General features: G+C 46.4%; 1 protein-coding gene across 3 annotated transcripts in view; it reads right to left on the bottom strand.

The window, feature by feature from the left end:
- Positions 1-395: 395 nt before the first annotated feature.
- Positions 396-26,923, bottom strand: part of SLC8A3 (solute carrier family 8 member A3) — a 197,672-nt gene continuing 171,144 nt past the window's right edge. For 2 of the 3 annotated variants that reach the window (XM_084827621.1, XM_084827639.1), the window contains 4 exons: positions 24,624-24,748; positions 22,270-22,369; positions 15,033-15,308; positions 3,655-4,853 (listed from right to left, as the gene is read on the bottom strand). In XM_084827621.1, coding sequence (XP_084683747.1) covers positions 4,477-4,853; positions 15,033-15,308; positions 22,270-22,369; positions 24,624-24,748 — 878 coding nt within the window. In that variant the 3' untranslated portion in view covers positions 3,655-4,476. Of the gene's footprint in view, positions 4,854-15,032; positions 15,309-22,269; positions 22,370-24,623; positions 24,749-26,923 lie in introns of all 3 variants that reach the window. The other variant, XM_084827630.1, reaches the window with a different exon arrangement.

The following is a 26,923-nucleotide window of genomic DNA, read 5'->3' as shown; positions in this document are numbered from 1 at the left end:
GGGCCCTCCGGACCTGCTGACTGGGAATTATAGGAGTTGTAGTCCAACACATCTGGAGGGCACTAGGTTGGGAAAGGCTACTGTACTGCTTTAGGCAATATGTAAAAATGTGGATCTTTAAGAAGGGGTTTGGATAAGTTTTAATAACTTGTGGGTGTGTTTATTACCGTTGTTGTTTATTACTTTGTGTTCTTAAGATACTGCATTGAATATTGCTGATTTTGTCTGTTCACCGCCTTGAGTTCCCTCTGAGAAATAGGCAGGATGTAAGCTTTTAAAATACCACAAATGAAATGAAATAAGGGCAAAAGCAATAGTAAAAATTGTTCCATGCACATTTCTAGGAAATAATAGGAAACTCCCCCATCAAAAAAAAAGGCTACACATTTTTTTTCAATTGACTTCTCTTGTATTTAATGACTTAAAAAATAAGGTGAAGAAAGACACTCCACTGATATAGTTGGCCTGTGACAGTTCTTCTCAGTGTGTGTTGATGGCAGCAAATTAACCATGACACAGGCAATGGCATACAGCCTCCCGTCCCCAAGAAGTGATCTTAAGAAAGAAGCTGATGGAAACAATGTCTTTGATACAGCACAAGCAAACATGATTGACAGTAGTTGTTGTACCTAAATTAGTTTACTCAATTAGGAATGGGGGAGCCAAGCTTGGTCAAATAAGAACTCACCTGCGGACCTTGAACATCAAGGTAAGTAAATAACCAAATACCCATGTGGATCTCATGAAGTGAGGGCTGGGATCCAAGAAACTTGAGGGACAAGGCAGGTGAAAAGGCGCCATTCTTTGGACTGAATGTTTGACCTCTGAAGCCTCATCAGGCTTGTCTGCTGGCACAAATAAGAACCTTGGAGGTCACATCATTCAGCCTAAGCCCACCTCACAAGATTATTGTGAGGATCAAATGAGATCCCATTTGATCCTCACTGTCCTAAGCTTTGGGGAAGGGCAGGATAGAAATGTGGAGGATAAACAAGCATACATATAGACAAGCAAGGCAAGGACTAGCGGTTAAGGGAACATAGTTCTGGTTAAAAGGTAATTGTTACCAAGGCATGAGTACATCAAAGGGGAATGAAAAACAGTGTTAGATAACACAGATTATAAATGGCTATGGTAGCCCCCCCAAAAAAACCTTTGACCTATTCCCCCTGCCCCCAATCCAATCTTTTTTTAATCCAGAAGAGCTGATAACAGCAAAGTCAAGGTTAGTGTGACAGGCACCAAGATATTTTTTTAATAGATTTCTAGCTCCCACCCTTTTTCCTGAAGTTAGGGCAGGTAAGGGTAAAATGTGTTGCAAAAAAGCATTGAACAGATGGGAAAGCATGACAGTTGCTAAACCCCCCAAACCTGCACTAGAGATGGAGGGCCTGCACAGCGTAAGAAGTGGTTCCATAAAAAGGAATCACCTTTGTGACTTTGGGCACAATCTGCCATGCGCAATCCGCCACTGCTGTGCTCTTATGAGGCTCCCATGAATCCCAATGGGGCATGCACAGAAGACCTTTCCAGCAGACTCTGCCCTTTGTCTCATTCACATCACCATTGGGATGATCCACTTTTTGTGCAGCTTCAGAAACCTAACTGCTTGCTGGAATAAAACCTTTGAATATTCTCCTTTACTCGTTGCTAGGGGTATGACCCTATTCCCCAAAAGCTCAAATGGCACAGGAGAATGAAGCATTCTCATTTCCCACTTACATCTCTTAATAAATATGATAAGGAGATATAAATGGAGTGTGGCATGTATGAAAATTCTGTGTGGTTTTATATGAAAATAAATACTTCATTCTTTTTTTCATTCATTGTCATAACACTCTAAAACCATGTTGTATCATTTCCATGTCCAGTAATGCATTCTTTTTTGCCATCAGTTTTCTTTTTGCTCTTTTATGCACATATGCATGAGTTTATGCACGCATACACGCACTCAGTGACACTTCCTCACACTTATTGGTACTGTTTTTAAACATTTTTACCACCACTCTTATAAAACAATACACATTATAGACACCTCTCATTTTCCTTGTTCACTAGCCACTGAGTTCTCTGCAGCCCCTTAATAAACTTGGCATTTATGAAGAAGACGTTCCTTTACAGCACCTAAGTTTTTTGACAGAATAAAATGTCTTGTTCTTAAAAAATAAAGCATACCCCCCTACTTGTTGCACTTAGGAAATCTGTGTGTGTGTGTGTGTGTGTGTGTGTTTGTATAGATATAAGTATAGCTTTTATTACCAACCCAACGTTTCAGTTTGCAGCTGCTGATATAAGTCATTTGTGTGTGTGTGTGTGTGTGTGTATATATATTTAATATTTTAATGTTTTTTATTAAAAAATACAATTGGAAATCAAAAGGGTGCTTTTCTAGAATGTTCTTCCCATGATGAACGGTAGCAGTTAAGATCATACCCCTCAATCACACAGAGACCAGGAAGCACTGGTCCTTTGGAAGGAGGGTGTGAAAGAAACAAGAGGGTTGTTGCAACAGAGGCAATCAGAATGGGACACATCAGGTGAGCTGGAAAAATATTTTCAGGGCCTTCCTTAGACAGGGAGCGCGGGGAAAGAAACCCCCCAAACTCGCAAGAGGATTGGCGTTGTCTTTGCTTAGTAGACTTGATGCCAGTGCACTTCAGTAGCCAGATGTGTAGCATCATTCATAAGGTCGTGCTCTGCCTTAAAAGAGGTGAGGACGTCACCTGGCCAGAATGCCACGAAACGTCCAAATTAGGCTTACCAGATTGTATCTCAGATGCTTCAAATGTGAGTTTAACTGCTGCATGATAATGGTGGGCAATTGCCTCCAAATCACAAATGGTTGAATGGTTGGAGTTCTAGGCCTATGGGTCACATTGACCTCATTGGGATATAGCACTAAGCTATGTTATGTGCATCAGCCTGGGCCCCACTTGCCTCTCCTTTGGTGCAGCTGTGAGGTTGGAAGCATCAGCTTCTGTTTTAAACTAATTGCAGATTGTTGTTTTGCCTGAAATGGGAACTGTGTTTAGTCTTAACCATGATTTATCAGGACAAGCCAGCATCATAAACCATGGTTTGAAGTTGGCTTGTTTGGACGAAACATAGTTAAAACTTACTAGTCTGAGCCAGTTCAGATGTAACGAAAAATCACAGCTTACTGAAAACAGGAGTGGATACTTCCAGTCTTACTCATGGCCACACTGGAGGAGGAAACAGGAGGGGTGTGTGCACCCCTGAGGCTTGTTCAAGTAGCACTACACCATAGTGTAGTGTTAGGTCTAAATGCATCTTTTGAGAGCCTCCTTTAACAAATGGGATGTTAAAGGAGCTGCCAATGCAATGTGACAAAGATAGCCAAGAGGGAGCACCAGGATTTCTTTCCTCCTCCTCTAATGTTTTTAGGAACAAAGTCAACCCCTGAAGATAATACTTGGAAGACTTCGAGTGGCACCTTAATGCCTCGAAGTTTTGTCATATGCACCAAAAAAATGTGAGAAGAGCAAATTATTTACATAAATTTATCTCCACCTAAAATAAGAATAATCTCCTCTTCCATCAATAGAACAAGGACACTGTCATTATAAAAAAGAAAAGAAAGTTGTGCTGGTTTTCCTTTGCTCCTATTCTCCACACTGCAGGTTTTTCCCCTTTGTGTTGGTTTATTTACCATTTATAAGTGACTTTTTTTTGTTCTCTGCAGTGCCAAAAGCTTTTAAGTTAATTACACAAAGAGAATTGCCATATTCAAAATATACAAGTTACATACAATATTCTTAGAGGTCTTTCTTTTTTGGTAGCCCAGGCAGGTGAACAGATCACTACATGCTCCAGCTTTCAATGGTTTTTTTCCTGAATGTGTGCGCGCGCACACGTGTATGTGTGTGGTGTCTGCATTTCAAATACGACAGTCTAGCACTGTAACTCTGAAACGAAGTGAAAAGGGCAAGTCTTTTGATAGACATTGTTTACCGAATGGGGAAAAAAAAAAGTAGGGCCTTATCAGCTCCAGCGCCGATGCTGGCATGAGGTTTGGAAGTGCCGATCATTTTTCAGCCCCTTTCTGAGTGCTAAAAAAAGGGAAATAGATCAAGTAAGATTCACCACCCCCAAATTAAAGAACAAAAACAATCACCCAACTTATTTATAAGATTTCCATTTTGTAAGGCGGAGGAAGGAACAATGTTGAGATCAGCAGCAACATTTAACAAATGGGTACTTCAAAAGCTGCTGACATTTCTGATTTGACTGGATGGGGACCAGCGGTCAGAATGATGTTGTCGGCTTTGTTTCAATTGCTGTCTTTACTTTTATGGTGATAGTTTTGCCCTTCTTGAAGCCCAGTTGTCCTTCAGTCTGGGCAGTTACGGAATCTTGATTGATAGCGGTCACTCCTGGTTTGACAACACTTTGAGGACTGGTGTCCAATGAGGTAACAAAGGAGGGGGGAAGCCCTCCCTTCTGGCTTGATCAGGCTTAGAACCCTTTGATGTAGCAATAGGCCTCCAGGGTGGCAAACAAAATGTACAGTAGCCACAAGCTCACAAAGAGCGAAGTTGTGGCAAGTCTGCACCCTCTGGGGCCTCCGAGTTCCCCTCCAAGGTGAGGCCTCCTCCGGTACAGCAGGACACTGATGCAGACGAAAGCAAAGATGGTGAACAGCGTCACGGAGAAGGCGAGGGTGCCAGCCGACACGTGGAACTCCTCTCCCTGGGAAGCCCAGTAGATGGCGGCCACTGACCATGCCAGTCCAATGCCCAAGAAGACATTGACAGCGTTGCTGCCGGTGACATTGCCGATGGAAGCATCTGCGTACACGTCTTGGACGGCGGCGGCTTTGCTGGCAAAAGTGTCTGAACGGGAGAGAAGGAACCAGGGCATGAGCAAGCTGTGTTTCCAATGCTGGGGAGACAGTAATGTTTACCTTAGGGCACGGATGGGGAAGGTGTGGCTCTCCAGATGTTGATGGAGCACAACTCCCATCATCCCTTACCATTGACTATGCTGGCTAGGGCTGATGGGAGATGCAGTCCACTAGCATCTGGAGGTACACATGTTCCCCACCCCTGCTTAGGGCAAGATATACAACTGGCCAGTGGAAGATGGATGTACCTTTGTGGGCTGGAAGGCAAAGGACTAGAAATTGCAGCTTAGTTCTTGCTAAGGTGGTGAACCAGGGTCTGGACTGGACCACTGCAGAGGGAAGCTCAGATGATGGGGGCAGGCCTCTTTTGTGCGGAAGTGCACTTAGTCATGGTGTTGGCCGGTCCAAGAGGTGAAGGGCAAGATAGCGGGCCATCCCATTCCATCTACAGAAGCTAACCAGACTAGCACATGAATCTTACTTCAGTGCTAGTGATGGAGGAGCATCCTCCACGACACCAGGGGGCAGCAGGCTGGCTTAGGGGACAGAGGGCAGGGTACGGGCCCCCCCACTACTCTAGCCTGTGACAACTTGCTGCTGCTCCCCACCCTCCAGCATCTTCTGCCTGAGGTAGCTGCTTTGCTGTGCCTAATGGTACATTGGCACTAACGGTGCTTCACCGCCCCTGCTTAGCCATGTGTGCCTCCACCTGCAGCCTGATGTGGCCCATCAGGCCCACAGGTTTATCACCTGAGTGAGAAGAAGGCCTTAACCTCAGGGCTAATCGACACAACCAGTGGAAGAACTCGTAGTCAGCTGATCACCATGCTCGTTTCTCATGACTGGGTACTGTGCTCACATGGTAAGTAACCTCTAACTTGGACAGCACTTCTAACAGCCATGCTGTCATGTGAGAGTTTTGTAATCATGCGACAAATAAGACTGTGTGACTTGCCATGAAGAGGAATCATTTCTGTATGGTTCTGCTGCTCTTTCTAAGGTCCTGCCTGGCTCTAATATCATATTCTCCCACCATTGTGTGAGTATTACTGGACAAACATGAACCAAGGAAGACATGTTTGCTAAGGTAACCGGTAGTTCCAGCCTCAGACCAAGATCTTCCTGTTCCTTGCCAGTAAATAGCCCCACATTTGGGCAGGAATGGGTTTACTGTGGTCAACTGTAGAATGGCTTCACTGCAAACCAAGAGAAACGAAGAAAGCTGTGCTTCCATCTCGATAAACTGACAGTGTGACCAACTGTTATTTTGAGGCTGTTGTTTGCATGCAGTCAGCTCAGTTCCAAGGCCTTTGGGTTAATTTCTTGCAGGATGCCTCCTTGCAGCCAGAAAGGCAATCGGGAGTGTAGCATAAATACAGTTGTCCCTTACTCTTGATAGATCCTTGGACTGGCCTTGTGTGCAGGAGCTGCCTACAACAAGGGGCTGGGCAGATTTCATGGGCACAGTCCAGCAGACGTGAGCTGCCAGAAGGTGAATGGGCAGCTGCTTCATCCTGGATCGGACCACTGCCCTCTCTGGCCTAGGATTGTCTACCCCAGCTGCGGAAGGGCCATGGCTCGGTGTCAGAGCACCCGCTTTCCATGCTGAAGGTCGCAGGGAGGGCAAGGAAAGAATCCTGCCTGAAACCCTGGAGAGCCGCTGCCAATCAGTCTCGACAACAGCGGGCTAGATGCAGTGGAGGCTGGTGGCGCCAATGTCGGTGGGGCGGTGAGTCCACTCCGAGTTCCAGCCAGAACTCTAAGGGAGCTATCCAAGGTGTTTCACTCCTTGGACAGCTCCTTTAGAGTTCCGTCTGGTTCTGACTGAAACCCAGAGTGGAGTCACTGCCCGCTGACATTGGAGCCACCAGCCTCCGCTGGCTAGATGCACCAATGGTCGGACTCAGTAGAAGGCCACTTCCTGTGTTCTTATGATGGGCGGCAGCAGCAGCTCTCCGAAGCCTTCGGGGAGATAGTTCCCAGCCGAGCTACCTGAGGCCCTCCCCGCAGGACCTGCCCGGAAGTGCATCGGAGACTTCTGCGTGCAAAGTGGCTGCCGCGCCACTGAGCAGTGGCCCCTCCCCGCCCCCTGGCCTTTGGCCATGGCTAGAGAGCCTTTCAGAGGTTTGCCCCAAGCAGTCAAAGACCATGTGGCACCCGGGGCAAGGGCTGTGCACACTGGGCCCCCGCCCAACACCGCCCTCGCCAGCGGCTGCCCCCCAGGCCTCTCTCGGCACGTTGGGCAACAGGTCTGAAGGGGGAGGTTAGCCCTTCTGCCTATGTAATGGCCTGATGGTTTAAAGCAAGGGTGGGGAGCATGCCCCCCCCCACCTTGTTTCCTTGCAGTGCTGCTGGGGATTTTGCAGCCGCTGCTGCAGCACGTTCAGCTGCAGTTTTGGCAATGGTGGCAAAGTGGGCGGTGGCAGGCGACCCCCGGACATCGCCCACCCCTGACCGAAAGGTCTGGCTGTGTGTGCTCCCCCTTCCAGCCACCTTCCCAATGCATGGCCATTGGGAGGGCAGAGCTCAGGAGGACAGCAGTGGGGTGGGGGGGACAGTGTGCACGGCCCTGATCCCCTCCCCTTATATTCTTTTCATGTGTGGAGCAAACAGTAGAAGGGGCTAGACTTTTGCTGGATTGGGTCCTATTGCTTTGTGATGTCTTGACCCTGTGATCCTGTTGACTGTACTGAGTCTATGACTGTTAAATGGTATGGTTTAATGTGGTTTTAATGAATTACAGGTGTCTTTGTTAGTTGTTTGGGCAACTTTGATAGATTTTATGTATTTATTTGAAAATGGTTTTCTTCAGGTACTGGCACACATAATTAAGGCCTTTAGTTTTGTAACAACTACCTAGGACATCCCCCCCCCCATGTCCCTTTCACATAAACCACTCCTTGGGTTGGGAAAATGGTGGGCTTCCAGATGTTGTTGGACTACAACTCCCATCATCACTGACTATTGGCCATGCTGTGTGGGCTTGATGTGCACTGCAGTCCAACAACATCGGGACAGGCACAGGTTCCCCACCTGCTCCTTGCCTTAAAAGCATCGTTTTAAAGTGGAGTTTCTCATTGTGTGGGCCTGAAACTGAGAATTAGAATACTTGTGATAGACTTCTAAGAACCTCTTTGGACGTGCCATTTCGCCTACATGAGTATAGGCCAAAAAGTGTGTACACATTTGCAGAGGACTCCATCATGTGTGGCAGAAAAAAACTGCTGTTTTATTATATGAACACACGTTTGGATGCCACAGCATGCTATGAATTCCAAGGGTGTGTATGTGTGGCAAAATACGATTTTATTTCATTTACATTCTGCCTTTCCTCCCAAAGAGCTCGATGTGGTTCTCTTCACCCCACCATTTCCCCTTGCAATAACCCTGTGAAGTAGGCTGAGATATAGTGATTGGCCCAAGGTCACCCAGAGAACTTAAAGCTGAACGGAAACCTGGGTCTCCCCTGTCCGTTTGACACTGTTAACCGCCATAGCACACTGATGCACAATTTTATGGCAGTGCACATGGGCCTGGTAAGTGCTTTATACGATGATGTTGATGATGGTGACAACAACAACAACAACAACGAGGCCTTTGTTGAAAACCCCAAATTTAGGTCTGATGGTTTTGGATAACTACTTCCTTGTATGAAACTTGCCATTCTTGGGCAAAGTCAACCCTGTCAACCCTCCGGGGAATAAGAGAACACGAAGAGTTCTTGGACAGAATGGGGGAACTACAGCAGCAAAGGGCAGACCAGAAGCTTGAAGAGCAACAGCAAGATGAGGCAGTGGGAAATGCTGAGGTGAAGAAAAATGGAGTAGAGGATACTCCTTGGAAAACGGTGACAGTTAGGAGAAGAAGAACTAGACGTCACTCTGCACCAGTGGAAGCGGTGGAGCTGTGGAACCGATTCCAGGTACTTGCAGATGAGACTGGAGGACAGCCTGCAGAGGAAGAATCACAGGGGAACCTGCATGAGAGTGAGCAAGAGGCTAAAGGTCAGTCAAACAGAGGCGATGAAACCCAGGCCTACAAGAAGAAGAAGAGAAGAGTGGTAGTAGTGGGAGACTCCTTGCTGCGTGGGATCGAGACCCAAGTATGTCGCGAAGACCCGTGGACTCGCCAGGTATGTTGTCTCCCGGGAGGACAGATTAGAGACGTGACTGAAAGGTTGCCTGCACTCATAAAGCCCACTGACAGGTATCCCTTTCTTCTCATCCATGTGGGAACAAATGATACCGCCAAGCGGAGCTACGAAGAGATCACGTCAGACTTTGAAGCTTTGGGAAGGAAACTCAAGAACTTTGGGGCCCAGATAGTTTTCTCATCCATCCTTCCAGTAGTTAGAAGAGGGATAGAAAGGGAACGAAAAATACTCCGGGTGAATGACTGGCTACGAAGGTGGTGCCGACGAGAGAGATTTGGATTCTGGGACCACGGGCTATACTTCCTGGAAGATGGGCTGTTGGCTAGGGATGGGTTGCACCTCACAAAGGCTGGGAAGAATGTGTTTGGCCACAGCATGAAGAACTTCATCAGGAGGGCTTTAAACTGAATCCTACGGGGAAGGGAGATGTAATGTTGGGGGTAACAATGGACGTAGGCGCATGCACTGCAATGGAGAGAACAGCGCTGATAGCGCCCAATAATAGTCTTCAGACACATGTAGGAAGAAAGCCAGACTATGAAGCACATGGTCTTCGATGTCTATATACTAATGCCCAGAGTATGGGAAACAAACAGAACGAACTTGAACTCTTAATACAGGAGGGAAATTATGACTTGATAGGTATAACTGAGACTTGGTGGGATGACTCTCATGACTGGAATACAGCAGTTGAAGGATATAACTTGTTCAAAAAGAACAGGAGGAACAGAAAGGGAGGCGGGGTTGCACTGTATGTGAAAAATACATATCTCTGCACAGAAATACAGGAGGAGGAGCTTGGTAGCCCCATCGAGAGCATCTGGGTTGAAATAAATGGAGCAAAGAATAAAAGGAACCTGGTGGTCGGAGTCTACTACCGGCCACCCAATCAAGGAGAAGCCAAGGATGAAACTTTTGAAAAGCAAATAGCCAATGTTTTAAGGAAGCATGATGTAGTAGTAATGGGGGACTTCAATTTCCCCGATATTTGTTGGGAGACAAATTCTGCAAAACATGGCCCCTCCAGGAAATTCCTGACTTGTGTGGCGGATAACTTCCTCCTACAGAAAGTAGAGGAAGGAACTAGAGGATCGGCTATCCTTGACTTGATCCTAACCAACAGAGATGACTTAGTGGATAAAGTAGCAGTTACAGGAACTCTGGGGGAAAGCGACCATGTTGTACTTGAGTTCTTGGTTCTAAGGGAAGCAAAAGCCGAGTGTACTCAAACGCGTACCCTGGATTTTAGGAAAGCTGATTTTAATAAACTCAGAACAATGATCAGTAAGGTCCCATGGCAAGCAATGCTAGCGAGAAAAGGAGTCCAAGATGGGTGGGAACTTTTAAAAAAGGAAATTCTCAAGGCACAATCACAAACAATTCCAACAAGAAGAAAAGGTGGAAGACAACAGAAGAAGCCAATGTGGCTTCACAAAAAGCTTAGGGATGACCTGAAAACAAAAAAGGACACATATAGGAAGTGGAAAGAAGGCCAAGTAACAAAGGAAGAGTACAGGCAGGTAGCACAGAATTGCAGGGATGGCGTCAGGAAGGCTAAAGCGGAGAACGAGGTGAGGTTAGCGAGGGATGCTAAAAACAACAAAAAGGCTTTCTTCAGCTACGTGCATAGTAAAAGGCAGAGGAAAGAAATGGTTGTTCAGCTATTAAATAAGGATGGCAAAATGATAACAGAGGACAAAGAAAAGGCAGAGGTGCTCAATTCCTACTTTGGCTCAGTCTTCTCCCAAAAGAGGGTCTATGACCCCCCTGGCAAAGGCGAAGTACAGGCTGAAGGGGCAGGATTGCAGCTTGAGATCGACAGGCATATGGTCAAGGAACACCTCATTACTTTGAATGAGTTCAAATCTCCAGGGCCAGATGAACTGCATCCTAGAGTCATAAAGGAACTGGCAGAAGAGCTCTCAGAACCGCTGTCTATTCTCTTTGAGAAATCATGGAGGACCGGGGAAGTGCCAGATGACTGGAGGAGGGCTAACGTTGTCCCTATCTTCAAAAAGGGTAAAAAGGAGGAACCTGGGAACTACAGACCAGTCAGTCTGACATCAATCCCTGGGAAAATTCTGGAGCAGATCATAAAGCAATCCATCTGGAAGCACCTTGACAACAATGCAGTGATTACTCGAAGCCAACATGGATTTGTCAAAAACAAGTCCTGCCAGACAAATCTGATCTCATTTTTTGATCAAGTCACCTCCCTTGTAGACCGTGGGAATGCTGTAGACATCATATACCTCGACTTCAGCAAAGCTTTCGACAAAGTGCCCCATGATATCCTGATGAGCAAACTAGCTCGAAGTGGGCTAGATGAAACAACGATCCAGTGGATCCACAGTTGGCTACAGAATCGGACTCAAAGAGTGCTTATCAATGGGACCTTCTCAAGCTGGGGAGAGGTAACGAGTGGGGTACCGCAGGGCTCAGTCCTGGGCCCAGTGCTCTTCAATATTTTTATTAATGACTTGGAGGAGGAGGTGCAGGGAATGCTGATCAAATTTGCAGATGACACAAAATTGGGAGGGATAGCTAATACTTTGGAAGACAGAAACAAAATTCAAAGTGATCTGGATAGACTGGAGTGCTGGGCAGAAAACAACAGAATGGCATTTAATAGGGACAAATGCCAAGTTCTGCACCTAGGAAAAAGAAACCAAATGCACAGTTACAAGATGGGGGATACGTGGCTCAACCACACTACGAGCGAGAAGGATCTTGGAATTGTCGTCGATCACAAGCTGAATATGAGCCAACAATGTGATGTGGCTGCAAAAAAGGCAAATGCTATTTTGGGCTGCATTCATAGAAGCATCGTTTCCAAATCCCGGGAAGTACTAGTTCCCCTCTACTCAGCACTGGTTAGGCCTCATCTGGAGTACTGTGTCCAGTTCTGGGCACCACACTTTAAGAAGGATGCAGACAAGCTGGAGAGGGTTCAAAGGAGGGCAACAAAGATGATCAGGGGACTGGAAACAAAGCCCTATGAAGAGAGACTGAAAGAACTGGGCATGTTTAGCCTTGAGAAGAGAAGACTGAGGGGAGATATGATAGCGCTCTTCAAGTACTTGAAGGGTTGTCACAGAGAAGAAGGCCAGGATCTCTTCTTGATCATCCCAGAGTGCAGGACACGGAATAATGGGCTCAAGTTACAGGAAGCCAGATTCCGACTGAACATCAGGAAAAACTTCCTGAGTGTCAGAGCAATACGGCAATGGAACCAATTACCTGGGGAGGTGGTGGGCTCTCCCACACTGGAGGCCTTCAAGACGAGGCTGGACAGCCATTTGTCAGGGATGCTCTGACTTGGATTCCTGCATTGAGCAGGGGGTTGGACTCGATGGCCTTGTAGGCCCCTTCCAACCCTACTATTCTATGATTCTATGATTCTATAAGTGCTGGAGCGTGTGGTGGCCTCACAACTCCAAACGGAGTTGGATGATACTCATTATTTAGATCCATTCCAAACAGGTTTCAGACCTGGTGAAGAGACGGAGAGAGCCTTGGTTGCCCTGGCTGATGACTTACATTGGGGAATAGATGCAGGGAGCGCAACCTTGTTGGTTCTTCTGGACTTCTCAGCAGCTTTTGATACCTTCGACCATGGTATCCATCTGGATAATTTATCTGGGTTGGGCTTAGGAGGCATGGTATTAAAGTGGTTCTGGTCCTTCCTGGAGGAGCAATCTCAGAAGGTGGTGCTGGGGGACTTCTGTCCCACCCCATGGCCGTTAGCAAGTGAGGCACCACAAGGTTCCATCTTGTCCCCCATGGTTTTCAACGTTTGCATGAAACCACTGCAGGAAGTCATTTGGAGGTTTAGGCTGAAGTGTCATCAGTATACAGATGATACTCAGCTATATCTCTCATTTCTATCTACATATCCTAGGGTGGCTGTGGAACTCTTGAACCAGTGCCTGGGGGCTGTTTTGGAGTGAATAAGGGTAAACAAGCTGAGACTTAATCCAGACAAGATGGAGGCACTAAGGGCTGGGAGACCAACTACTCTGGATGGAGGTTTACAAGTGGCCTTAGATGGGCTTGAACTCCCCCTAAAAGACCAACTGCACAGTCTGGGAGTCCTCCTGGACTCTGCACTAACTAGGGAAGCTCGTGAGGCTGCGGTGTCCAGGAGTGCACTTTACCAGCTTAAGCTGATATGCCAGCTGTGGCCCTATCTGGAGAGGATGGACCTTGCCTTAGTTATCTATGTATTGGTGATATTCAGGATAGACTACTGTAATGTGCTGTAAGTGGGGCTGCCTTTGAAGGCAGCTCAGAAACTTCAGCTGGTGCAGAATGTGGCTGCCCCAGTGTTGGTGGGGGTGAGGCAGACAGATCACATAATGCCTATACTGTGCCAGCTGCACTGGTTACCAGTGTGTTTCCAAGCCCAATTTGAAGTGCTGGTTTTGCTCTTTAAAGCCTTTAATGGTTTGGGACCAAATTACTTGAAGGACTACCCTCACCCATATCAGCCAGTCTGCAGCAGAGACCCTTCTCACTTGCCCACCTTTGAGGGCAGTTAGGTGGGTAAGTACACAAACAGGGCCTTTTCCACAATGGCCCCAAACCTCTGGCAATGGGTTGCCATTGAGGGTCCATCAGGCCCCAATATTGCAGGCTTTTAGGGAGGTTCTGAAGACCTGCTTGTTTACTCTGACCTTCCGCTGATGATGTGTGTGGCTTTGTTGTTTTTATTAAATTGTATCCATCTATTTTATTGTTGGATGCTGCCTTGGGAGGGCTCCCGCCCTGAAAGGCAGCCCAGAAACTAACTAAATAACAATGATGATGTGGCCCTGAGACTGCTTCTTCTCTTGGGTTCATCCCTGAAGAGGTACTTACAGGACAGAGGTGGGCAGAAGGTAGAGGTCCAGATGTTTTGGACTTCAGCTCCCAGAAGCCCCTGTGCAGAGGAAATTCCGGAAGACCCTTGTACATCAAGGAGAGAGCTGTGACATGCTGCGACTGTGCCTTTCATGCCTAAACCTCCCGTGAGGCCTTAAAGGCCAGCTCTCTTAGGCCTCTTGCAGGACTTTCAGGCTCCTTGGCCTGATTCTTGCTTTTCAGGGTTAGAGCTAAGAGTTGGCATAGTACAGCCTTGGAATGTGGGAGGATTTCTTTGGCCGCTGTCCACTTACTTCAGCTTATCCCTTGGATAGAAAAAATGTATATTCATCATGAGACTAAGGATCTAGACTATCGCAACAGTGTGATTAAGAAGGCTGTGGGGCACAGCACGGACCCCAGGGAGCCCCTGGAATATCAGTCCCTCCATGGTGCCATTCGATCTGAGCTTTTGCACAGACTGGGACCGCGGCGGTGCTGCATGCTGGCTGACCAGAGTCTCTCCGTTGCCATTATCTAGGGCTCTGCGCAGCAGAACGGGGGTGTAAGATAGCTTCTTTAGCGTTGCTTTGCAACGTTATGTGCTTAACTGTAATACCTTGGCTGCTATAGTTAGTAAAGCTACACTGAGAGCCAGTGTGGTGTCGTGGTGAGAGTGATGGACTGGGAGCCGGGAGAGCCGGGTTCTAGTCCCCACTTGGCCATGGAAGCCCACTGGGTGACTTTGGGCCAGTCGCAGACTCTCAGCCCAACCTACCTCACAGGGTTGTTGTGAGGATACAACGGTGAGGAGGAGGAGAATGTAAGCCGCCTTGAGTTCCTTGCGAGAGGGAGAAAGGCGGGGTATAAATGCAATAAATAAATAAATAAATAAAATAAAGCTTTTTCACTCTTACTCACTTGTGTAGTCATTGCTCCGAATCCCAAAAGAACCTCTCTGCCTTTGGCAAAACACCCTGCCAGCCTGGCCAGTGGTCAGGAATGCTGAGTCTTTTTGAGTCCAAAAAGTCTGGAGATCTACCTTCTGCCCACCCATTATAGGAAGCTAAATGCAGAGCCATGATAATGATTCAGGATTTGCAACAACTACTTGAATAGTAGGATTGTGAAGGGGGATGCTGTATGGAGGGAACCAGCCGTGCATCTCCTCACCTGGAACGGAAGTGCCAAAGGCCACAAAGATGACAGCAGTCACGGAATCCTTGAGGCCGATCGTGCAGCCAAAGTGAGAAGCCAAGTCTCCGATGACGGCGGTGAGCATGCCGATGATCAGGATGGACACCACAAAGCAAGCCCAGCCACTGCAGTACTCCGTGGGCGGGACGCAGGCAAAGAGCACCTTCCAGAAGACGGTTAGGAAGTGCATGACGTAGTCAAAGCAAGAGGGCAGGCGCTCCTCGCCAGACTCATCTTCCTCTTCATCACCTGCTGCAGGAAACAGAAAACAGGGAAGCCCCAATCAGTGGACTCCACAGGACGCCCAGCCCCCACAACGCTTGGTGGAGGGCAGGCGTGCAGGTCCTGCCCCTGCCGATCCACAGCGCCTCCGGAAGCTCTTGCAGACAAGGCTCAGCTCTGGTACCTGCAAGGGAAAGGTGGGTATACTGGGAAACGAGGGCCCTGGCCAGGCATGCTGTGCTCACCAACGTCCACCTCACCAACTCCCGGATCTCTGTGCACAGAGCGCTTGGGGCTGGGCGGGGCAGGGCACTGGCCGTGGCCTTCCGGGAAGGAATGAGCGGTCAGGGCCTGGCTCTCGGCGACAGCCTCTGATAACTTGGAAGGGCCTGTCCATCAAACACCCGGGGGCAAAGGGAAATCAGCGGCCCACCTCCCAGGGCTCCTTTTGCCTTTGAAAATGCACATTAGATGAACGAGCCATAAAGAGATATTAACTGCAGTCTTCCAGTCTTTGGGCTGACGCTGTTTCCCTGCCCCCGCTGCTAACCTGCTGGGCTGCCAACATCTGCTACTCTTTGCTTCAAAAGCCGCGGAATGGAAAGAGGTGCCTAAGCAGGCAGCGGCCCCTCCCCGGAGCCCTGCATCACGTTACTTGCTGAGTCACACCGGTGTTTGCCATCCCTCCGCTACCTGGCTCCAGTGGAGGAGGTGCCCTGTCTAGGCTCATGGATAAACCCATCAGGATCTGTTACAGCTGCTGCTGCTTCCTGATCTTCTGGTTGCTGGGTTCCATATAGGATGTATCCCAGCCACTACTTGAGATTGTCTAGTGTGGCCTGGGGAGGATGGGGGTTGTGGTCCAACACCTCTGGAGGGCACCAGGTTGGGTAAGCTAGGGAAAGCTGTTCTGGGGCTACCTTGGACTTTGACCGCAAAGCACTTTGACCCCTCCTCCCAACGTTGCCTTCCACCGAGTCCTCTGCTTCTTGCTTCTTCTCCCTGAATCTCTGCTTCCTGGCCGAGACCTCTGTGGGATTCCTTGCAACTGCTTTATTCCCTGGACAAAGCTTCCCATTCTTCTGGTGGATGTGACCCCTTGAATTCCTCCCAGATGCTAGCCGCTCTTCCTTCTATGCGGCACTCTGGATCTACCTTGCCCCTGCTCCTCTCAAAAAGTGCATGATGACCAAATCTTGCCATGACTTCCTAGGCGATGATTCCTGACAACCAGAACACCCACATATAGATGGCCTTTAGAAGCACAGAAGAAGAGGGCAGCATACTTAGGAACTGTCAGTAAGTACTCCCTCATCAAAGCTGAACAAAGAAAATGTCAGAGGTCTTCATTAGTGCAGAAGCAATGAATACCTCGGCCAGCTTCATTGCAGGGTTCTTGGGGATTCTGGAGGCTTTGCAGAGGGAAGGGGCTAAAGACAGCACTGGGGCTTCCTCACACCCTGGAATGGTATCAGAATATTTGAAAGTGGGTCAGCAACAAGGGAAGCATCTCTTAACGTCCTTAACTTTGTTCTTGTGTGAGCACCCAGAGGATATGACCACATTTATTACCATAGCAACGGAGGCAGCATCATGAAAATATTGAACGCCAGTCAGGCATTCTTATTCACCTTTTCTCAGAAGGAGCAAGCAAGTGTTGGAAAAGGAGGGAGATTAAAATAAATTCTTTCCCTGCCCCACATGATAGTTGAATCTTGGTAAGTGGGGCCAGCCCCTTCATGGATCACTGCCTTGTTGTGGCAAAGGGGCTTGTGTAACTCAGTGAAGCCATAAGCTATGCCGTGCAGGGCCACCCAAGACAGACAGGTCATGGCAGAGAGTTCTGACAAAATGTGGTCCACTGGAGAAAGAAATGGCAACCCACTCCAGTATTCTGGACAAGAAAATCCCATGGAACATATCACAAGGCTAAAAGAGATGACGCCGGAAGATGAGCCCCTCAGGTCGGAAGGTGTCCAACATACTACTGGGGAAGAGCAGAGGGAATTTCCAAGTAGTGCCAGAAAGAGTGAAGCGGCTGGGCCAAAGCCGAAAGGACACTCAGCTGTGGATGTGTCTGGTGGTGAAAAGGAAGTCCGATGCTGTAAAGAACAATATTGTTTAGGAACTTGGAATGTAAGATCAATGAATCAAGGTAAGCTGGAGGTGGTCAAACATGAGATGGCAAGATTGAACATCGACATCTTGGGAATCAGCGAACTAAAATGGAGAAGCATGGGCGAATTCAATTCAGGTGTCCATCATATCTACTACTGTGGGCAAGAATCCCTTAGAAGAAATGGACTGGCACTCAACAATAGGGTGGGAAAAGCAGTACTGGGGTACAATCTCAAAAATGATAGAATGATCTCAGTATAAATCCAAGGCAAACCATTCAACATCACAGTAATTCAAGTCTATGCCCCAGCCATTGAGGCCGAAGAAGCTGAGGTTGATCGGTTCTATGAAGACCTACAACACCTTCTAGAACTAACACCAAAAAAAGATGTCCTCTTCATCATAGGGGATTGGAATGCTAAAGCAGGAAGTCAAGAAATCACCAGGATAACAGGCAAGCATGGCCTTGGTGTACAAAATGAAGCAGGACAAAGGCTAATACAGTTTTGCCAAGAGAACATGCTGATCATAGCAAACACTCTTTTCCAACAGCACAAGAGGAGACTCTACACATGGACATCACCAGATGGTCAATATCAAAATCAGATTGATTATGTACTTTGCAGCCACAGATGGAGAAGCTCTATACAGTCAGGAAAAAGAAGACCTGGAGCTGACTGTGGCTCAGATCATGAGCTTCTTATTGCAAAATTTCGGCTTAAATTGAAGAACTTAGGGAAAACCACTAAACCATTCAGGTATGACCTAAATCATATCCCTTATGAATATACAGTGGAGGTGAGGAATAGATTTAAGGGATTAGACCTGAGTGCCTGAGGAACTATGGACAGAGGTCCATAACATTGTTCAGGAGGCAGCAACTCAATCCATCCCAAAGAAAAAGAAATGCAAGAAAGCCAAGTGGCTGTCTGATGAGGCTTTACAAGTAGCTGAGGAAAGAAGGGAAGCGAAAAGCAAGGGAGAAAGGGGAAGATATATGCAACTGAATGCAGAGTTCCAGAGAATAGCAAGGAGAGACAAGAAGGCCTTCTTAAATGAACACTGCAAAGAAATCGAGGAAAACAACAGAATGGGAAAGACTAGAGATCTTTTCAAGAAAATCGGAGATCTCAAGGGAACGTTTTGTGCAAAGACGGGCATGATAAAGGACAAAGAAGGCAGGGACCTAACAGAAGCAGATGAGATTAAGAAAAGGTGGAAAGAATACACAGAAGAACTATACAGGAAATATCTTAATGTCTCTGATAGCCATGATAGTGTGGTCACTGAACTTGAGCCGGACATCCGAGAGAGTGAAGTCAAGTGGGCCTTAGGAAGCATTACTAACAACGAAGCTAGCAGAGATGACAGTATTCCAGCTGAGCTATTTAAAACCCTAAAAGATGATGCTGTTAAAGTGCTGCATTCAATATGCCAACAAATTTGGAACACTCAGCAGTGGCCACAAGACTGGAAAAGGTCAGTTTACATTCCAATTCCAAAGAAGGGCAATGCCAAAGAATGTTCAAACTACCGTACAATTGCACTCATTTCACATGCCAGCAAGGTTATGCTCAAAATCCTACAAGCTAGGCTTCAGCAGCATGTGAACCGAGAACTACTGGAAGTACAAGCTGGGTTTCGAAGAGGCAGAGGAACTAGAGATCAAATCGCCAACATTCGCTGGATCATGGAGAAAGCAAGAGAATTCCAGAAAAACCTCTATTTCTGCTTCATTGACTACGCTAAAGCCTTTGATTGTGTGGATCACAACAAACTGTGGCAAATTCTGAAAGAGATGGGAGTACCAGACCACTTTACCTGTCTCCTGAGAAACCTGTACGAGGGTCAAGAAGCAACAGTAAGAACCCAACATGGAACAACCAATTGGTTCCAAATTGGGAAAGGAGTATGACAAGGCTGTATATTGTCGCGCTGCTTATTTAACTTATATGCAAAGTAAATCATGAGAAACGCCAGATTGGATGAATCACAGGTCGGAATTAAGATTGCCAGGAGAATTATCAACAACCTCAGATATGCAGATGATACCACCCTCATGGCAGAAAGTGAAGAGGATCTAAAGGGCCTCTTGTTGAGGGTGAAAGTGGAGAGTGCAAAAAGCTGGTTTGAAACGCAACATTAAAAAAACTAAGATCATGGCATCTGGCCCCATCACTTCCTGACATATAGAAGGGGAAGAAATGGAAGCAGTGACAGATTTTACTTTCTTGGGCTCCAAGATCACCGCAGATGGTGACTGTAGCCATGAAATTAAAAGACGCTTGCTCCTTTGGGAGGAAAGCTATGGCAAACCTAGACAGCATAGTAAGAAGCAGAGACATCACCTTGCCGACAAAGGTCCGTCTAATCAAAGCTATGGTTTTCCCAGTAGCAACGTACGGCTGTGAGAGCTGGACTATAAGGAAGGCTGAGCGCCGAAGAATTGATGCTTTCGAACTGTGGTGCTGGAGAAGACTCTTATGAGTCCCCTGGACTGCAAGGAGGTTAAATGAGTCAATCCTAAAGGAAATCAACCCTGACTGCACACAGGATTTCATGTGACACACCCGGGGGTATCACATGAAGCTCTCAGAATCCCATGGTGGGTGAGGAGGAAGGGCTGCCCTCCTGCAGATATCAGAAGGCTGGGCTCCCCAGAGAGAGAGAGAGTTTTGTTGGAGGAGGGATCCTGACAGAAAGAAAGAGTGAGTGGGTTTGAGTAGAGGGACCCTGAGAAAGTTTAGGAAAGAGTTTGTGTGTTTTGGGAGCAGGGAGAAAGAAAGGAATGAGTGGCTTGACTGAGTGGATCTTGTGGTGCTAGGAGTGTGGGGTGAGAGAGACAGAGAGAGTGTTGCAGGTAGGTGATGCTGAGGGAGAAAGACAACTGTGTGTTCAAAGGAGTGGGGTTCTATTTTGGGGACTGGCCCCCACCTCTGACATGTATTCAGAACTTTGGCAAGTTAGTGTTGCCAGCTTGCCTTTCTGTGAAATGGTTTTTTGTGACTGCCCGCATTCACCATAGCAGCCATTTTGTGATGGTGCTCACAACACTGTCTCAAACTTCCTCAAAACTTTGTAGAGCCCTGCCACACTCTCTGTCCTTTCCAAGAATCAAGTTACATAACAGAGCAATAATATTAGTAGATTACATCTGCATGGTTTGGTTCCCATCTGAGTGCCACTCTGCCGGGGTGTACTAGACACTGGCAGTTGGCTGCCCTGCATTAGGAAACTGTACCCAATGTGGGCAAAATCATTATGCCCAAGACTTGCAGAGAGTGACATTTTTTAAACCAAATGTTAAAAAAGGATCTGTTCAAGAATCTGGACCCCAAAGTTTGCTACTGTATCACAAAGGGAGAGAAAATAAATTGGGGAAGCAAAAAGAAGCGATGCTGGAGAGATGAACTGGCAGTTTGATCCTAAACAGGTCTATTTGGAAGAAAATCCCATTGACCTGAATGGTACTTTCTTCCAAGGATGTGTGCTCTGGGCTGCAGCCACAGGGTATTCCCTAAAGCAGTGTTCTACTAGGAAGGGAGGGGAAAGAAAACAGTGCAGGAGAAGTAGCAGGTGTTGAAATGCAAACTGCCCAAAGCAAGATGGTACCAGTGCAGCTCTCTACTAGAGCTGCTATGGCTGGCGGTCCTTAAAAAGACTGAAGCTAAGAAGTGAGAAATCTCTGTGCAGGCCCAGGGCATGTTGTGCTATTCCTGCACCCCCTGTGCCCGCTTGCCGCCTCTCAGGTCTCACTGGCTGGTCTCCAGAAAGCTCACAAATAATTCCAGCAGAAACAATTCACAGCTGCTCATGTCTGTAGGCATGTTGGAAATTCTCTGGGAAGATTGTGGGGGGCTCAGGAAGCCAAGGTGCACCGTGAAACATCTTGGAATGGTGTACACAGCTTGAAAAGGGAAGCAGCTGTTCATTTCCTCTAATCATTAGTTGCCATCTCTATTATATTATCTATTGTGTGCAAAATTCATGGCTACTTTAAAAATCCAGAGGTGTCTAATCCTGGATGTACTGCTCACTCAGACTCCCAACCACAAAGGTAAATGATTTAAAAGCACTGCTCATGGTTGAGAACTAAAGGGAAGATTTCCACAGTACATACAGAAATGAACCAAAGTCTAGCTTAAATCAGTAAGAATTAACAGTGCAATCCTAGCCACATCTACTCAGAAGTAAGCCCCACTGAATTCAGTAGAACTTACTCCCAGCTAAATATGTATAAGTTTGCAGCCTAAGTGTTGTCATTTAATCTAGTAGATTAATCAACTAGTTTGATCTAGTTGATTAATCTACCGATTAATCAGTGAGAACCAATTTTAATTGCTGACTGCTAATTCTAATTATTGGTACTGAGAATTAAAGGAACAAATCATTTGAGGCTATTTTGATTCTGGCGTATTAGTGGAATAAGAAATGAAAAAAGAAAATATTAAAAATAGCTGTTTCTTCTAATAATGACTGGTAGCTTTTCTTTGTCAAATTGTCAGTAATCTTACAAATTCCTTCAACATCTTAAAAAGTCACCTATGTTGAGGTTTTCGTAATATGCAGGTTTATTAAATATAATACATTTGTTGCATAGAATGCAGGTGATTAATTAACTGAAATTCTTTAATCGATTAACAACCCTAATAGACACCCATTCAATATTCAATGTGTGGATGAAAGAACAGCAAATACAAATCAAACAAAACAAACATAAAAAACCTCGCCAGTCTGCAAAACTGAAGCCCCCTGAGTAAGGCGGGAGCTTAGTGATAGCTTGTGCTGGCCACAGGAGTAATAATGCGTCCCCTGTCTCTCTCTGTGAACGATGGCTGCCTCAGCTGAGTGACGGCCAGCAGCCCTGTCTCACCTGCGCTGACGGTAATGGCTTCCATGAACTGGTCCCGCCACGAATGTGTTCCTACAACCAAGGCCAGGTTTGTCTTCTTGATGAGCTTGTCCACTGTATTCTGTCAATGACAGGAACACACAGAAAGCTGGGTTAGAATAGGGCCTTCCATTGGGAGAACTTTATAATGGAGACCTTATTGATGGCTTAAGCCATTGGCTTAGACAACATGGCAATCCTACACATGCCTGCTCAGAAATAACTCCCATTGATTTCAATTAGGCTTATTCCCAGGTGGGTGGGTATAGAATTGCAGCCTGAAAGACATAAAAATCAAACCACCAATAAGCACATCGCCAAGGCACATTTCATGAGAACAAATGGTACTTCTTTGCACAAAGTCACATCAGATTTGGGCAGTTGCCTCATTAAAAAGGCTACCTTGTCAATTAACAACAGTAGCTTCTTGCTTGATCATTCATACAGTTCCCGTCTTGCTCAACTGCTCTTTCCTCTTTCCCAGCAATTTCTCTACCTCTCCACAGAGATGCCTTTTGACTGATAGCCCTAGGAGCCTTCATTAAGCACATAAGAAGAGCCCTGCTAGGTCAGACTCAGGGCCCATCTCATCCAGCATTCTGTTCACACAGTGGCCAACCAGCTGCCCACAGGTAGGATGTGAGTGCAACAGTTCCCTCCTGCTCATGTTCCCCAGCTATGGTGTACGTAGGCATACTGCCTTTGACACTGGAGGTAGCATATAGCCATCAAGACTAGCAGCCATTGTCAGCCTCCCCCCCCCCATTAATTTGTCTCATTTGTCTAATTGTGCAATTGCCCTACTTCATTCATGGCATTTCACAGGGGGTCCAGACAATGACGTCTTTCCATTTGTGGTCCTTACTAGACAAAATCCATTATGGAAAACCAGACAGCAGAGCTGCACAAAGCCTTTTGACTGTGCTAGGAGCCCTCAGTCCAGAAGCAGTCAGAACCTTTGCATGGCATTTCCCCCTCCTCTGCTCCCTCTCCCACATCAATTCCCATTCATAACTGCAGGAGGCAAGTAGACTCAGGTTCCTGCCTAGAGTTTTGCATAGGCCTTGGCAGGACTGGCCTTTGCTGAGATGGGCTCATTGCTAAACCACTTGCTAAACCTATGACCCTAGCCTGGACATTCCAAAAGGACATGAGCTTGACCAAGCTAGGGGTGGGCTTGAGCCCTTGTGCAAGTGTGCTGGTTGTACTGCATATGAACTACAGAGACTTGTTTGTTGCTTTCAGTGGGAATAACGCCCATTCTGTGTTACTAATACTGCAGGACACTGCCATGTTAGGGCACAAGAGAGGAAGGTAGAAGAACAGAAGCGGTGGTAGGTTTAGCTTGGAAGACAAAGCTTCCCTTGATGGCAGTGATCAGCAACTGGATGCCCTAGGATGGAATTTCTCCCCAGTTTCCAGACTAAAATGAAAAGCAGGTATGGGAGTAGCAGTGGCTGGGCAGCAGGAAAATGACAGTCCACTTTTGGGGGAGAGGGAGGTCTGCTTAGGACTTTAATCTGCTACTCCTCACCCCCTTTGCAGTTGTTGACTATGGCTGTGCCCACAGTAAACAGCTTTTAAGTCCATCTGCTACAATAAGCAGTAAAGAAAAAGACAACATCATAAACACTCTTTTTACTAACAAAAACACTGGAATATCTCAGAAGGCTTTTAAAAATAGCGCAGTTGTACACGACTGCCCAGGTGAAGCTGTGTGGGTTCTAAAGTACAGCATTTGTTACCAGTTTTTATTTTGTGTGAATTTATGCTGAAAAACATAATACTGCACTTTTTTCTGGTGATATGTTTGCCTTTTGGGTTTAGGTTTAGGATATTCTACATTTGCATTCATTCAAATGAATGAATGATGAACAGATGGGGACAACTCTTTTTAGCTGTACATGACCATATAATGTTTGGGTACATCTGGCTCTCACACAACATATTTTGGACTCGGGACTGGTTAGCTCCATTTTCAGTAGCCAGACATCAGGAGAGGGTTGTGGGACGCTTTAGGGCTGCCCTTTATTAATATTGTGGTAATAATGTGTCCCTTCACAAGGTCTCTACTTCTCACATCTTCATTCAGACTTCTCCTCTCCCCTTCCTCTCCTCCACTGCCTCATCCCTATTCTCATTGTCTTCTTTCCTCCCTCTGCACCCAGACCTACACTCCTCTCTCTGCCCTATATTGGCTTTCCTTTTCACACACTGCTCTTCCCTCTTGCCTTCCTTTTTGGTCTCCCTTGTTCATCCTTTTCCCCTCCTCCCGTTAGTCCCTTTCCTGTAGTTTCCTCCCTTCCTCCCAAAGTGTCTTGGTATGCAATACTGACCTTGAATTCATAGGACTCTTCAATGATGACCTCCAGTTTGGGATGCTCGCCCAGTATTGGCTTCCCCATTTCTGCAATACGCTTAGCTTCCTCCTCTTCCATTGTCAGCTTCCTTTCTGCCACTTCTGTGGAAAAAGTGTCAACATGCAGAGAATGTCCTCCTCATTTCTAACATAGTGCAGAGGACACTGGACAAAAGAGCTGGGTTAGGCAGAGAGGCGTTTGTACTCTGCTGGCCTCTTTTACAAGCTCCACATAACAGATCCCATGAAGGCAATGGAAGAATGGATTTCTTTAAATTTAAGGTGTTGCTCATGAAATACATTGGAGGTTGGGGTGAGGAATTGATACTATTGTACCTGAAACAGTCAGGTATTGGTCAAATATGGAGGAAGATTCAGCTAAACATGGGGTTGCTCGTAGAAGGTCCTTCTGCCTGATTTTAGGAGATCCCCACCACCACCATCCACCCCATTCTGCAGGGTCTTCTGATTCCCTGTGTAGCATTTTCAAGGGGCTGAAAGGGCTGCTGTGGGAAGAAGGGGGTGGGGAATTCCACTTCCACCTGTGCAGTTGATCCAGTGTAAATCTGGATTCAACTCAGAGTCCAACCATTTTTCCTTCCCACTGTTTGTTTTAGTGTGGTGAGATCAAAGGAAACCATGTTGTTAGAAGAGTATGATCACTCTGTTTTCAGCAAATTTAAAAAATGTTGCTTGCTGAAAATGTTGGAACTAGTTTTTAATCCCTTTTCAATAGTGTATTTGTACTAGTTATTTGCTAAGGACACAACTCAGCATGGAGTTGGAAGCACAACTCACTGAACTAACAGTCTCAAGCATGTGTAACTTTGTGCTGGATTGTGACCTTAGAGATTTTAATACGGATTTTCTTTGTTAGTCACTTTGAGGGGCTGTTAGCTGAACAGAGACTAATAAACTGATTATCTATATAAGATCCATTTCATGGAGTTCCTAGGCTGTGAAATCATCGTATGTGTGTTTCCTGCCCCATTCTTCACAGCATTGGTTCCCACAGGCAAGAAAATGCCCAACGAGATGTCAAAACATGGGACAAATTATCGTACATGTTACACGGGATAAGAAGAGAACTTGACATGGGGCTGCTGTTTATATCAGCAGCCCCACGTTGCATGTAATGTGTAGCTCCATGCTCAGAAGAACATCAGCTTGTGAACTAGTAACATGTTTCCCAAAATGTCAAGTGAGTAAAGTAAGCAAAAGAACTTAATCTTTTGGGATGGCCCTGATTATATGAATTTGCAAAAAGCAGTGTTACTATGAAATACCACCCAATATGTTTTGTTTTATGGAAAGCAAGTCAAGATTTTAGTCAGCAGATACAAGAACTCAGTACAAAGTGAATTTATTGAGGAAAGGAAATAGTTATGTCTGTCTACAGCACAAAGCGCTGCCAGCTTGGCTTGGGGGAGATTAATGCATCTATTATTTCTGTCTCTGTTCAACAGAAAAGTCCTTTCTGAAAACTTCAGTGCCCACGTGTGCTTTCTGTGTTTGCAATGAAGAAGAGTTTCCCCCCATTGATTAGGTAATGCCACCTGGCAGTCTGTTCAACTCCAGAGTTGAACACTCACCAATACACTAATGTGTATATATACAAGATCGCTCAATTATGATGTGTTCATGAGTGCATATGAACAGATTTTATCCTGTGCTTTGATTTATCTCATTCATGTGGCTTTCTTTCCCTTTTTTAAGTGTACAAGAAGAAATAAGCTATTCGGGAATGAAAAGATTTTGATCTTCACATAGTGGGGTGAAAGTTTAATCAAAGTGAAGGATGGGGAAAGTCTTATCTTGAGGATGTGGAGGGGATAACAAATGAAGATGCAGAGATGCATTACAGCAGCCCTGCCCAATGTGGCAGCCCCCCAGATATTTTGGCCTGCAACTCCCATCACCCTGCCATGGGCCATGCTGATTGTGGATGATGGGAGTTACACACCAAAACATCTGGAGGGCACCATGTTGGGGAAGGCTGCTCTAATGCACCCATGCATCTTGATTTGTTATCCCTCCCTATCCTCAAGACAAGACTTTCCCGAGCCTTCACTTCAGAGGCATCAGTACCATGTGGTGCAGCTTATAAATGACTCAAGGATGGATCTTCCTGTGGTGATCAGTAGTTGGCATAATAAGCAAACTCAGCAACTGGGGAAAGTTAGTTTTCACAGAATTTCAGGAGTCCCCTTTTTTCAGACTCAATTTTGCTGTGTGGGTGAAAAGACATTCAAAATGGCCCTGAGAAGACTGGAAATT

This window comes from Heloderma suspectum, chromosome 1, assembly GCF_057233095.1.
Source record: "Heloderma suspectum isolate Gila_16-S chromosome 1, 16-S_ref, whole genome shotgun sequence".
NCBI lineage: Eukaryota > Metazoa > Chordata > Lepidosauria > Squamata > Helodermatidae > Heloderma > Heloderma suspectum.
Note: the sequence above shows the minus strand (reverse complement) of the source record. Positions and strands in the feature narration are given on the sequence as shown.